This window comes from Camellia sinensis, chromosome 10, assembly GCF_055761805.1.
Source record: "Camellia sinensis isolate YWXY chromosome 10, ASM5576180v1, whole genome shotgun sequence".
Taxonomy (NCBI): Eukaryota; Viridiplantae; Streptophyta; class Magnoliopsida; order Ericales; family Theaceae; genus Camellia; species Camellia sinensis.
The window spans coordinates 171,781,541-171,794,307 of NC_138970.1; the positions used below are offsets into that span (position 1 = coordinate 171,781,541).

Below are 12,767 nucleotides of genomic sequence, written 5' to 3' on the forward strand. Positions count from 1 at the left end.
ATTTCTCACTTTATTTTTAAAATTACATTCATCCTCTTTACTTTTTTTTATCATAAACAAATAAAAAATGTTACTTATAATTGAACATTACTTATAGAAATGTGTCGTTAAACCTGCACAACAATTTTAAGCTTTACTAACTAATTTTTTTGAAATACTTATTAACAACTCAAAAATTATAACATATATTTACAAAATAAAAAAAATTAAAAAATGAGGCCTTCTTCAATTTTTAGCCAAGGCAATTGACTTTATAGCCTTCCAATTGGACTAACCGAAACCACGGCCATCAGCCGAGTCATTTTGTTCTTAAAATCGTGTGTGACAAACCAAGGACGGCGCTATGCCATGGCCTCCCCCAAAGTTCTTCAAAATTCTATTAATACCCATCAATTCTAAGAGTATTTCAATAACGTACAAGAAATGGCTCCCCACACTTGAAAAAAAAAAAAGCTTTTATTGATTTTAGGTGCCATAAGTTTAAACCATGAAAACAGTCTTTCTACAGGAGAATAAAGTTGTACACATTTGACTCTTTTCAAATCCCGTAACATTGAGGACCTTTGCCTTTTTTACACTTACTTCAGCTTCCCGTAAATAAATTTCCCGTCTCCATCCCTGTGACAAACCCAGACCTACCCAAACCCAAATCCATTTGGATTGGAATATTTTAACAAACGCATGTGGGTATTGTGTAAAATATTTCATAATTCATTTGGGTCCTAGCATTGTTGGGAAAGAAAGTAGGATGATTTTTTAGTGTGGGTTAGGACAATGGGAATTTAATTCTCACGAATGCCTTTTCAATCAAGCAAATCTATTTACAGAATCTGTGTTACAACCTAGAAATAAAAAACAGTTCATCTAGGCCCAATGAAATTTTCTGTGATGTTATTCCCAGAAGACTCTGCAAAAGATTCAGGCTGAAAATGATATGTTTCGGGTTGAATAGATGGACTAATTTCCGTACTAACAGAGTTCATAAACGGTGGCTGCATTGCCAGAGGAATCTCATTCTCATTCTTGATCATTTTCACAACCATCGACATAGATGGGCGCAATTCTGCAGCGGCTTGTACGCAAACTAGTCCAATTTCAAGTAATCTAGAGGCTTCGTGTTCCTGAAATTTACCCTCCAGGGATGGGTCAATTGCTTCGCTTAGTTTTCCCGTGCCATAAAGGTTCCACACCTATTAAAAATAAAAGTTGATTAAGTTTCATGTCATGGAAAAATAAGGATCATATGTTGAGAAAATTAATAAAGTACCATTTGTAGGATAGAGTATGAATTTTCGGAGAAAGTGTTGTTCCTTTTTCCGGTGACAACTTCAATTACAAGAACTCCGAAACTATATATGTCTGCCTTTTCTGTCAATTTGCCACGAGTTACATATTCTGGAGCCATGTAACCTCTACAGATATAGATTTGTTCATTACTCGACTGGATTATATACATATAATGTGACCAATATTTGATACAGGTCAAGATGGAAGAACAAACTCTGAAATCAAGGAGGTTAGTAGTGTGTTCATCAATAAAATCTAGCTAGTAAAGAATCTGAGATGTTGGTTGTGTTTCCGGGGTTTTGTTTTATTTTTTGAAAAACACAAAAAACTTATTTGGTGAACCTTTTTATTTTTATTTTTATTTATTATGGAAACTGTTACGTATCCACTTTTAAGGAAAAACTAAAGAGTTGTTTTCAAAACTCTTTCACACAAAAATGAGAATATTTCAAAATGAAGAGTGCTGTTGAATTTTCGTTGCTTTTTATTATTTAAAACGTGAAAAACATATTCAACATGGTCAGGACACATAATTCTAACCTTCAAGGGAGAAAGAAACGTTTGAAATGCAATGTCAATTTTTACAAGCACAAAATGTGAAATTTATCAGAAAAGAAATGAATTGCGCTGTGCACGATTTTTGCAAGGTTCGTAATACAAGGCATGAAAAAAACTAAAGATCAATGTTGAAAACTTACAGTGTGCCTGCAATGGCAGTGCTAATATGAGTCTTATCTTCTGGAAATAATCGAGCAAGCCCAAAATCAGCAATTTTTGGTGTAAAATCGTCATCAAGAAGAACATTGCTCAATTTTATATCTCTGTGAACGATTCTCAACTCTGATTCCTCATGAAGATAGGCCAAGCCCTCAGCGGTGCCCAATACGATCTTATACCTCAGTTCCCACCTCAGTCGATGAACATCCTTTCTCACTGAATCAAATCAACAAACATATTACTAAAACGATTTGATAAAATTAAACAAATAAAATAAATAAAATTGGATGGATGAGATAGCAACCGAAGAAGTGGTCATTGAGGCTTTGATTTGGGACAAATTCATAAACAAGAAGGCTTTCGGGGCCTGTAATGCTGCATCCTAACAGCTTTACGAGGTTTTTGTGATGAATGCCACTAATCAGATTGACTTCATTGAAGAAATGATCCATCCATTGTCTTGTATTGAAGAACAGCCTCTTCACAGCAACAACCTGTCCATCTGGCAAAATTCCCTGTACAAAAAAAAGAAGTCTTAATTAACTACAAAAGTGAAACTACGCTTCTCGGTAAAGAGAAAAGTTGGATTGTGAAAGTAGTAGTACTTTGTAAACTGAACCGGACCCTCCTTGACCGAGCTTGTTGGAATGGTGAAAGTAGTTTGTGGCCCTTTCAAGTGTTTCGTATGAAAAATTGAGCGCAGACTTGTTGACAATGGCCAATAGGGCACCTAGTTGCTTCCTCTCTGCATCAATATAGTGAAATTTTAAGCAATGACTTTTAAAAAAATAAAATAAATCTTAGATTTCAGATGTGGATTTATACCTCTTCTCTTCTTCACAATTTTTTTCCTTGTAATGAAAGAAATCATTGCCACAGTAAGCAGAAGAGCTACAGCAGCAGAAGTTGCAGCAAGAATAATGGCTAAGTGACTCCTTCCTGATGAAAATTGACATAGGATTGTGTTAATTCAGAGCAAAAATCAAGTATTTATATGACAAAATGCAGAAACACAATTACAAAGAAAATACTATTGGGAACATTGGAAAGTGAGAGCACTTTCACTACATCAACTAACAATATAATTATCCAATTTACATTCTTGAAAGATTAAAAAAAAATGTCTTTGTTTTAATTATTATTAATCTTGCTAATTGAAGTGAAAAAAATAGAGCATTGATTAACAAGTGTGATGATGACAAATTGATCGTTGCTAGCTGTATAGTCATGGAAGAAATCCTAATCAAAGTATATCCTTTTTTCAAGTAATGTCAAATGAAAAATTGTGATTTCTCATTTAAGTAAGCAAAGAAAAAAAACATATATATATATATATATATTTCTTCACTGTCCTGTTTGGATGAGTAAGAAAGTAAAATATGTGAGGGAAGAATATAAATGAGATTGTTTTCCCTTTTATATTTTAATGGATAGCGTTGGTATAATGAAAGATTTATTTGTTTCCCACAAAATCTCGATCTGAAACATGCAAAAATTATATTTTAATGGATAATGTCGGTATAATGAAAATTTTATAACCAATACGTTTGTTTCCCACAAAATCTCGATATGAAATATGCAAAAATAAGAGAGTTCCATTTCTTACCTAATTTATAAACAAAACTTGAGAAATTCTTTCTATATCATTTCTTATTATTTTTACCAAATCACCCCATGTGTAAAGAACTTGGAAATTTCAAACAATCAAGAGGATAGAAGAACTTCAATTCAAGTAAAGCATATGGAACAAATTCACTTCAAAAAAAAAAACTAAATAGAAACTATAGCAAGGGTGAGTTTTCCTCTTGAACCCACTTCAAGGCGAACTCAATTTCTCGGCAACCAAACACCAAAGTTACAGAAAAAAAAAAAAAAAAAAAAAAAAAGATAAATGGAACCTCAAATCATTCACATTAATACAATAAATGCTCAAAGGAAAGTAGAACTCATGAAAGACAACTCACCTCCTCCATTTCCCTGTGATGCATCAGTGTCTGAATTGTTATAAAACTTGCGAGTAGAATACCTCAGATAACAACCAGCATTCAACACCCTCCCTTCTTCCTTGTTTGGAAGGCAAGAAACTATCCCAGAAACCCCTTTCTCCAAACAACTCTCACAATCACTCCCATTCACAAACTCCCAACACTGAACCAACCCATAAACAGACAATTTCCCTCTATTCACGGACCCCACAAAAAACCCACCATTTTTAACCCCTTCCACACTCAAATTCTTCACCAATTCAACAACATTCTCTCTCAACAGACTCTGATTCCCACCAAAATCATCACCATTCCCACACACAGTCCTATCAAAACCACTCAAACTCTCATTAAAGAACATATAATCATCATATCTCAAGTAACACCCATCAAAGAAAAGTCTGCCACCGCGAATCAATCGTTGAAAAGGGAGGCATTTGAGGATTTGGGTTTTGATTTGTGCAAAACAGAGATTGCAATCTGTTTGAGACAAGTCTTTCAAGCACTCACCAAATGCATACACTGTTGTATTGACTGTGCCTTTGATTACAGCTCCGTAGCTTTGGGATGTGATGAGAGGGGTCAATGAGTCCATGGCTGATAAAAAGTTGGAAACAAAAGCTTGACGAGCAGAGGATTGTGCAGTGGTGTTGGTGCATATGAGAGCTGACTGTGTAGCTCTTGGATCTGAGAGAGTTTGCTTGAGAAAGAAGAATGAGAAGATGAGAATAGATAGTATTGGGAAAGACATTAGCGGCTCCAAAAGTTGCAGAGGATTTGGGAGAGATTATGTTTGTTTGTTGGGTTCTAAAATGGTGTGGATGATTGAGAATTTAATGAGCAGTAACCATGGGGGAGATTGTTGGGTACTCGCCGTGGTGCTCTATGCTATTATAAGTGGTGAAAAATGTGAGATATATAATTTTGTATTAGTTAATTGAAAATTTTGATAAATAATAATTGATGAAATAAATATTCTGATAGTAAGAAGTATCTAATAATTTTGTATCGTAGGGGGTGGGGTGAAAAGAAAGAGAAGTACATTTGACAATACCCTTGTTTGGTAGAACTTATTTTCAACTTATTTCAATTTTTAATTTAATTTAAGTTATTTTGATGTGTTTGGTTTAACTTAACAATATAGTTTATAACTTTTTGTAAGTCAAAAATCAACTTATTCTTTGAGTGGGGGAGAAGAAGCTTAATTTATAAATCAAAAATCAACTTATGTTCACAACTATAAGCTATAAGGTGTTAAGTTATAAGTTATAATCACTTTCCTACAACTCTACCAAACAAGGCCAATGGTGATTCCAAACAATGAAAGAAGTAAGGGTGTGTTTGTTCAGAGTGTGTTTGTTTGGATGAATTGAATATGGAAGGATTAAAATTTATCGAATTTGAAGTTTGAGACTAAAATCTCTCAAACTATTTGGTTGGATTGGATGTGTAGCCTATGTTTATTTTCTCATGGGATTAATTGTCTGAAAATGACTATTTTATTTAATCCAATATTTGATTAGATAGACTGGATAAAGATAAATTTCAAAATATTATTTTAACTTTGTAATTTATAATTTATATTTTTTATTTAATATATAATTTTAAATTTGTAATCTATAATTTAACAACACTAAAAAATTTTAATTTATAAGGCTATAATTTTTAATTTATTATTTTTAATTAAATTAAATTTATAATTTATATCTTTTATTTAATATATAATTTGTAATTTATAATTTATAATTTATAAATGTTCAAAAGACTAAGAAAAAAAATGTAATAACAACACTAAAAAAAACTAATTTATAAATATTTTTAATTTTTTATCATTTAATTTAACAACACTAAAAAAATTTAATTTTTAAGGCCATAATTTTAATTAAATTAAATTTATAATTTATAAATGTTCAAAAGACTATTTTACCATTTTTTCAATTGTTTACCAAGTAATAGTATGAGGGTAAAATAGATATTTCACACATTAATCACATGGGATACCAATCCCCTAGAAATAATCACACACACACCCTACCTCCCTCCCTCCCCCCGATTATTTAGTCTCTCATATGAGGGACATGGAGTCCGGCCAAACTCCATGTCTGACGGACTAAAGTTGCACCAAACGATAAACATCCCCCCTCTAATGGATTCAAGTCCAAACAGTGTTTAGTCCCTCCTAATCCTTCCAAACAAACAGCCCCAAGGGTGTTTATAGAAATTGATTTGACCTATTTTGATTGGTTGGGTGACGTATAAAATTATTCATTTATTTTTTCTTAGATAAACTTCACTTTACTTTCTATGGTTTGGGTCGAGTGCGGTTTACCCCCATTGACATACGAAAATCACCACATAACCCCCATGTGGTTTGTGGACTAAAGTGCACTATTAACTTTTCTGTCTAACGTAACGGAATGTGAGAACCACTCACCTATGTAGAAAGTAAGCTCATTTTGAAGACGAAAATGTCCCTTACACAACTTCAAATTTATTTTTTTTAAAAATGCTATTTTTTTTTTCTCTACTATATCTCTATCTACTCTATTTCTACATATCCATCAACACTTTCTATACTTACCGGAAAACATCACAATAACATCACAATGCCATTCTTTTGTCTGCCATGGAAATCTAAAATTAATATCTTCTCTCTTTTTTTTAATCTTTCCCAATCAAAGATATATATATATATATATATATGTACAATTTTGACACACATAAATATATAGATGCACAGTGAACATATATATATAGATGCACGATTTTGACACACACACATATATAGATGCATAGGTATATATGTGTTATATATTTCTAGAATCAACATGTTTTTAGAATCATAAAATTATTTTGGATTCATCAACATCATCATCCAAAACACAAAGCAAAAACCATGGAGTTTATGAATTGGAGTACAATCAAAGAGCAAAAACTTTGGGTTTTTGTTTTGGGTTTGATATGTATATATGAATAAACTGGATTTGATATGTATATATGTATATGTATGTATATATAATCAAGAAAAAGATAAAGATGAGATTGTGTTTGTGTTTGTGTGTGTATATATATATATATATATATGTATGTACACATATAAAGTTTAAAATAGAGAGAGAGATAGATGTGGGTTTCTCCAGAAATGGAGAGAGATGAAGACAATGGTATAATTGTCAATTTAAGGCCTCGTTTGGGAATAGGCTATTTTAGTAATTTTTTAGTTTTTTACGAAAAGATGTACAGAAAAGTAGAGAGGTGATGTAACTAGTTTTAGTTGACTTTTTGGCTTTTTGGCTAAAATAGCCACTCTCCAAATGAGGCCTAAGTGTGCATTTCAATCCAGTAACTACATGGAAGTTATATGGTGATTTCTGAATATAGAACGATAAACCGCATCCAGCCCAAATCAAGGAAGTAAAGTGAAATTTGTCTTTTTTTTCTTTCATTTATAGAAAGTATCACATATACCTATCAAAAAAGTAAGCGTGTTTATGTACATATTTTGTGGTAAATCAAAATCAAACTAATCCTTTATGGAGCCAAAATTTTGTTTGTTTGGTTCGATTTTTCAAAAATTATTTTTAGATGAATTTTAATTTATTTTTATTATTTTTAAAATATCTTAAATATTTTTTTATTTATTTATATTTTTTAGTTGTACCTAATCAAGATGTATTTAAAAAGTAAAATAAATTGATTAAAAATATTTTAAAAATTACTAAAAACAAACAAAAATTCGAACAAAAACTAGATGCATTTTTGTTCACATTTTCGTTTATTTTTAGTGATATATATATATACATATATTTTTTTCCATATGCATCTAATCTTGATATATCTAAAATGTAAAAAAAAAAAAATGACTAAAATATAAAAAAAAATTCTGTAACGATAAACAAAAATCAATTTAAAAATAATTTTTTGAAATTTGTAACCAAACAAAATCAAACCAAATTGTGAAAGTTTTGTAATCAAATTGCAAAAAACATTTTGGTTCTCACAAAGTTCTACAGTTCTAGGTCAAAAAATTTATCACTATATCTTGACTTTCTAATTGAATAAAAAAATATTTTACCCATTCCAAAAAACTATTAAGCATACCTCGAATTTTAAGAATATTCTCTAAATTAATTTTATAAGTGTAAACGCAAATAAATTCTTTATATTTTATAGCAATTATTACTATATAACGCACTTCTTAATAATATAAGAAATATAAAATTCATATAAATACTAAAAAAACTATACACATATTTTTTTTTTTTATAAAAAAAGAGAAAATTACGTACACCTCCCTTGAGATTTAGCTAAATTACAAATTCTCCCCTGAAGTTTCAGAAATTATATCTCGTCTTTTGAGATTTATATTTGCATAACAATTTAACCCCTACCGTTAACTAAACATTAAAAATGATTAGCTGGCATCACCAAAGCATAAATTGATAGACGATATTATCCCTTTGATAAATGATGTTTGATTTTTTTGGAATCATGTTTGATTTGTTGTTTAGAAAAAAATTTTAAAATTTTAAAATAAAAGTAAAAACTAATTTAATAAAAATAAATATGAAAAAATATATTTAATTTGTAAAAATTATTTCTAAACAATCAAAAGGTAAAATTATATAAAAATAATAATTATTTTTTATTTAACCAAATTAATTTTTAATTTTTTTTTTAAACAATTTAAAAATAAATTTCTGAAAAACAAACCAAACATATTCTATGAATTTTTTGATAAGTCATTTTTTGTGTTTTTAACTTATTTAATTATTTGTTAATTTTATGATATTTTCACCATCTGATACTACAACATATAAAAGTTTTAAAGACCAATTTTTTTGATTTCTAAAAGTGAAAATTTTGTTACAAAAGACATTTAGGGATTAATTTCTATCGTCGTGAGGATAGTCGCTAAAAAGTCATCTTGAAAAGTAAAAAATAAGGCTTTTAACGATAAAATTTCAAAAATGTCAATAATAAATAGATTTTTAAAGGCAAAATAATTTGGTCTCAAAATGGTTTATTTTTTGAGACAAAAAATTTGATTTCAAAAAGATAACAATTAATCACCATTGTTCAATTTTCGTTGCTAAAAATATAATAATAATATTTTTCTCAAAAAAAATATTTGGTCTCCTAAAAATAATTTTGTCCCTAAATTTTGGCCTCTGAAACCTTAATTTTTTGTAGTATGATAAGTGTTTTTCCATTTTAATTTTGCATTTCATAACTTATTTAAAAATGATAATTTAGCTAAATCTTAGGGGAATCTATAATTTCGTTAAATCTCAAGAGAGATATAAGTAATTTAGTACTTTGTAAATTTATGAAGAGGATGAATGAAAATTTTATCGATGCTAAAACGTGAATTTGGTTCGATAATGACAAGAAAAGTGAGTACTTATTAAAATAAATTAAATATAAAACGATTTTATCTGATGAGCTGAATCATAATAAATAATTCTTTATTTTTTGGAGTCGTAACCCAACTCTGCTAACAAATTTTTTTGAAATATTTTTTTTTAGAATTAGAATCAAACTATCTCCAAACCGATTTTTTTTTTTCCCCTTTGAATACCTTATGGTTGAATAATTTTTTCTATGTCAACATGTGTGTGGAGTCGATGTTGTGAAATGAATGGGATTACTTAGCCTTCGTTTGGGAAGTGGGTTGGCTTTTTGGCTTTTTGGCTTTTTTGACTTTTTTAGCCTGGGCTTAAAAGTTTGGTTTGGGAAGGACTTTTTGGTTTTTTGACTTTTTTGAGTTTTTTTGTGAGAGAAGAATGTAATGATTATGGGTTGGATGTGATGTTTTGTTTGTTATGGTTAAAATAGCCTATTTTGTCTTTTGTGGCTAAAATAGTCAAAAAAGCCCAAGAATCAACTTGCCAAACAGAGGCTTAGCGATTTTAAAGTAATATTTGATATTTATAAGTCTTTGAGTGTTTTTTGAAGGTATAATTATAACTTTTAAGTTTCAGTATTGTGGTTAGATTTATTTCAATTCAAAAAAAAGAGACCCACTGTTAAGATAAGTAATAAATACACTAACCACGATATAAGGAGTAGGGTCGCGGAATATATCGCAATCAATTTTACCAAATAAATAAAATAAAAATATTAGAAGTTTTAAAAATTCTATTAAAATTTTACCAAATGCCACACATGGATGTGGACCATATTTAATAAAAATTTTGATAAAATATTTAAGATCTCTAACATTACTCCAAATAAAATGCTAGTTGTGTCTTTCAAAAATCAAATCCTATCCACTTACGGGAAAAGACATCGTGAACCACAATACAAGAAGTAGGTTCACCAACGAAATATATCACAATCAATTTTACCTAATAAATAAAATGCTAATTGTGTCTTCCAAAAATCAAATCCTATTCACTCATGGGAAAAGATATTCGTTTTCCACGCGGCCGCCACGTTGGTTGATATTTATAAATTGAGGCCGGCTAAATTGTGTACTAAAACTTCAATAAAAAAAGTATTATTTTAATGGGCAAATTACTTATATTTTTCAAGGTTCAGTTAAATTACAGTTATTCTCTTAAATTTGAGAAATTATAAATATTTCTTGATGGTTAAATTTACGTAACAAATTAGAGGGTAATTTGTTATGAAAATCTAAACTTCATAGAACAATTTGTTATGAAAATATAAACCTCAAAGAAATATTTGTAATCTTTCAAACTTCAAGAGACTATCTGTAATTTAACTAAGCCTCGAAGGAGATAGATGTAATTTGTCCTATTTTTAATCAACCATCAAATGAACTTGCCCGAGAATCATCGCATAATTTTTCAAATTGAAGGAATATTTCTTGAAGGATTTTGGATTTCAACGGCAAACCGACAGAAAGCGTCATCGTGTAGCCACCAACATCTGGAATATGATAGAGTAACAGACTGGGTGGCTTTAGAGGGCCATGTTGCGTGACGTGTCGGGCAGTCATAGGACGGTGTTTCATGAAAGAAGGGTGTTATAGTTTTGTTTAGCATTGCCTTGTTAGCTCGAAAAGGATTTCAAAACTAATTTTCAACCGTTTGAATGCAAAACTCAATTGTCCTCTTCCTTTTTATTTTTTATTTATCACTTTAGTAAAGATCTTTAATTTTTAAAAAATATAAATAGTTCATAAAATTGAAAATTTGTACTTGAGCTTGCAATTAAACTGAATTGTTTGGGAGCTTGACTTGTGGGTTCAGTTGGTTTGGCTTAATTTGTTAATTAAGGATTATTTTGGAAAGATTGTTAAAAGGTAATTTTTTAGCTTTTTTTTTTAATTTTTTTTTGAAAAAAAAATGTAAAAAATTGTGAGAAATGATATAATTTAAAATGAGTTAAAAACTGGAAAATGACTTTTAACTATCTTTCCAAAATAGCCTTAAGTCATTGTTTGGGAAGATTGGTGGGCTAAAATAGTTACAAAAAGACAAAATAAGACCTCGTTTGGGAACAGGCTAATTTAGTAATTTTTTGGTTATTTGGCTAAAAAAGTAGATAAAAAAAACTTATATGTTTGGGATGACTTTTTGGCTAATTATGAAAAGATGTGCAAAAAATAGAAAGAAAAGAAAACCTTTAACTTTTTGGTATGAGTTGTTAGCTTTTTGGCTAAAAAGGTAAATCCCCAAACGGGGCTTAAGATTTTTAGTCCCAGACTAAAAAATGTTATATTTAAATTATAATCATTTTATTTTTTCTTTTACAAAAGTCAAAAAAAATCAAAAAATCGATCTCAAACGAGATTTTTTAGCCCCAGTCAAAAAAAGTCAAAAAATTAAAAAGTTAACTCATATACCAAACGAATTCTAAATAAACAAGTTTGAATTAGACTTTTAAACTAATTCAGGCCTTGTTTGGGACAAGTTTAAATTGGCTAAAATATCAAATAAAGACAAAAAAAAAAAAAAATCAAATCAAATAGTCAATAAGATAAAGGACACTTGGCCCATAAATTCAAATCACAATTTTGATTGGTCAAAAATTCAGGCGCTAAAAAACTTTGTTCAAAAAGATAAACTTAGACAAAATGAGTAAAACACCACTATATATATATATATGGAGTAATGCTAGAGATCATTACTCTATATATATTCATTTCCAAACCCTCTAACTTTTAAACCATTTGAATAGAGCTTCGTTGTGCTGCTCACCGCCGTCACTAGCACCCCACTGCAGCTTCGGAGCAGACTCTGCCGTCAATATCAACAATGATACCTCAGCAGCGAGGTAGATTGGAGCACAACGTGAACTCCTCTCTTCATGGACTTTGACACCACTTCCTTTGTCTATTCTCCTCTCCTTCCTCCGATGCCCTTTATCGTCTTCGAAATCCATTCATAAATCTCTCTTTGTGAAAAACTTTGAAAAAATAAAAAGATATATTGAGTAGGAGTGTATACTATGTGGTGGTGGTTGGATCAGAGGTGGATGGTTGAGTCAGAGGTGGTATTGGTCTTGATTTGTAAGAGTAATAGAGAGAGAGAGAGAGAGAGAGAGAGAAAGAGAGAGAAGTATATAAGTTGTATTAATAAATGAATACAATACAATAAGAGAAGCCTGTATATATAAGCCAAGAAACCTAAGTGTACAAGAATCCTAAGTATAGAAATAGATAAGTATACAACTAACACCCCCTCTCAAACTCAAGGTAGTAGGGCAGATATCAACTTAAGCTTGGAAAGGAGATCAGAGAAACGTCCTGAAGGATGAGTTTTGGTGAAGTGGCTGGCGGTCTGATCAACAGAGGGAACAAAGAAA

The 12,767-nt window shown here is 30.1% G+C and overlaps 1 protein-coding gene across 1 annotated transcript; it reads right to left on the bottom strand.

Moving 5' to 3' along the window:
• Positions 1-781: 781 nt before the first annotated feature.
• Positions 782-4,962, bottom strand: LOC114286488 (cysteine-rich receptor-like protein kinase 3). Its single transcript, XM_028229658.2, has 7 exons — positions 3,969-4,962; positions 2,830-2,943; positions 2,610-2,749; positions 2,309-2,519; positions 1,986-2,220; positions 1,268-1,412; positions 782-1,190 (listed from the first exon to the last, which is right to left on the bottom strand). The coding sequence occupies exons 1-7, from the start codon at positions 4,738-4,740 to the stop codon at positions 861-863; spliced, it is 1,947 nt and encodes a 648-aa protein (XP_028085459.1). The 5' UTR covers positions 4,741-4,962; the 3' UTR covers positions 782-860.
• Between the last annotated feature and the right edge of the window lie 7,805 nt (positions 4,963-12,767).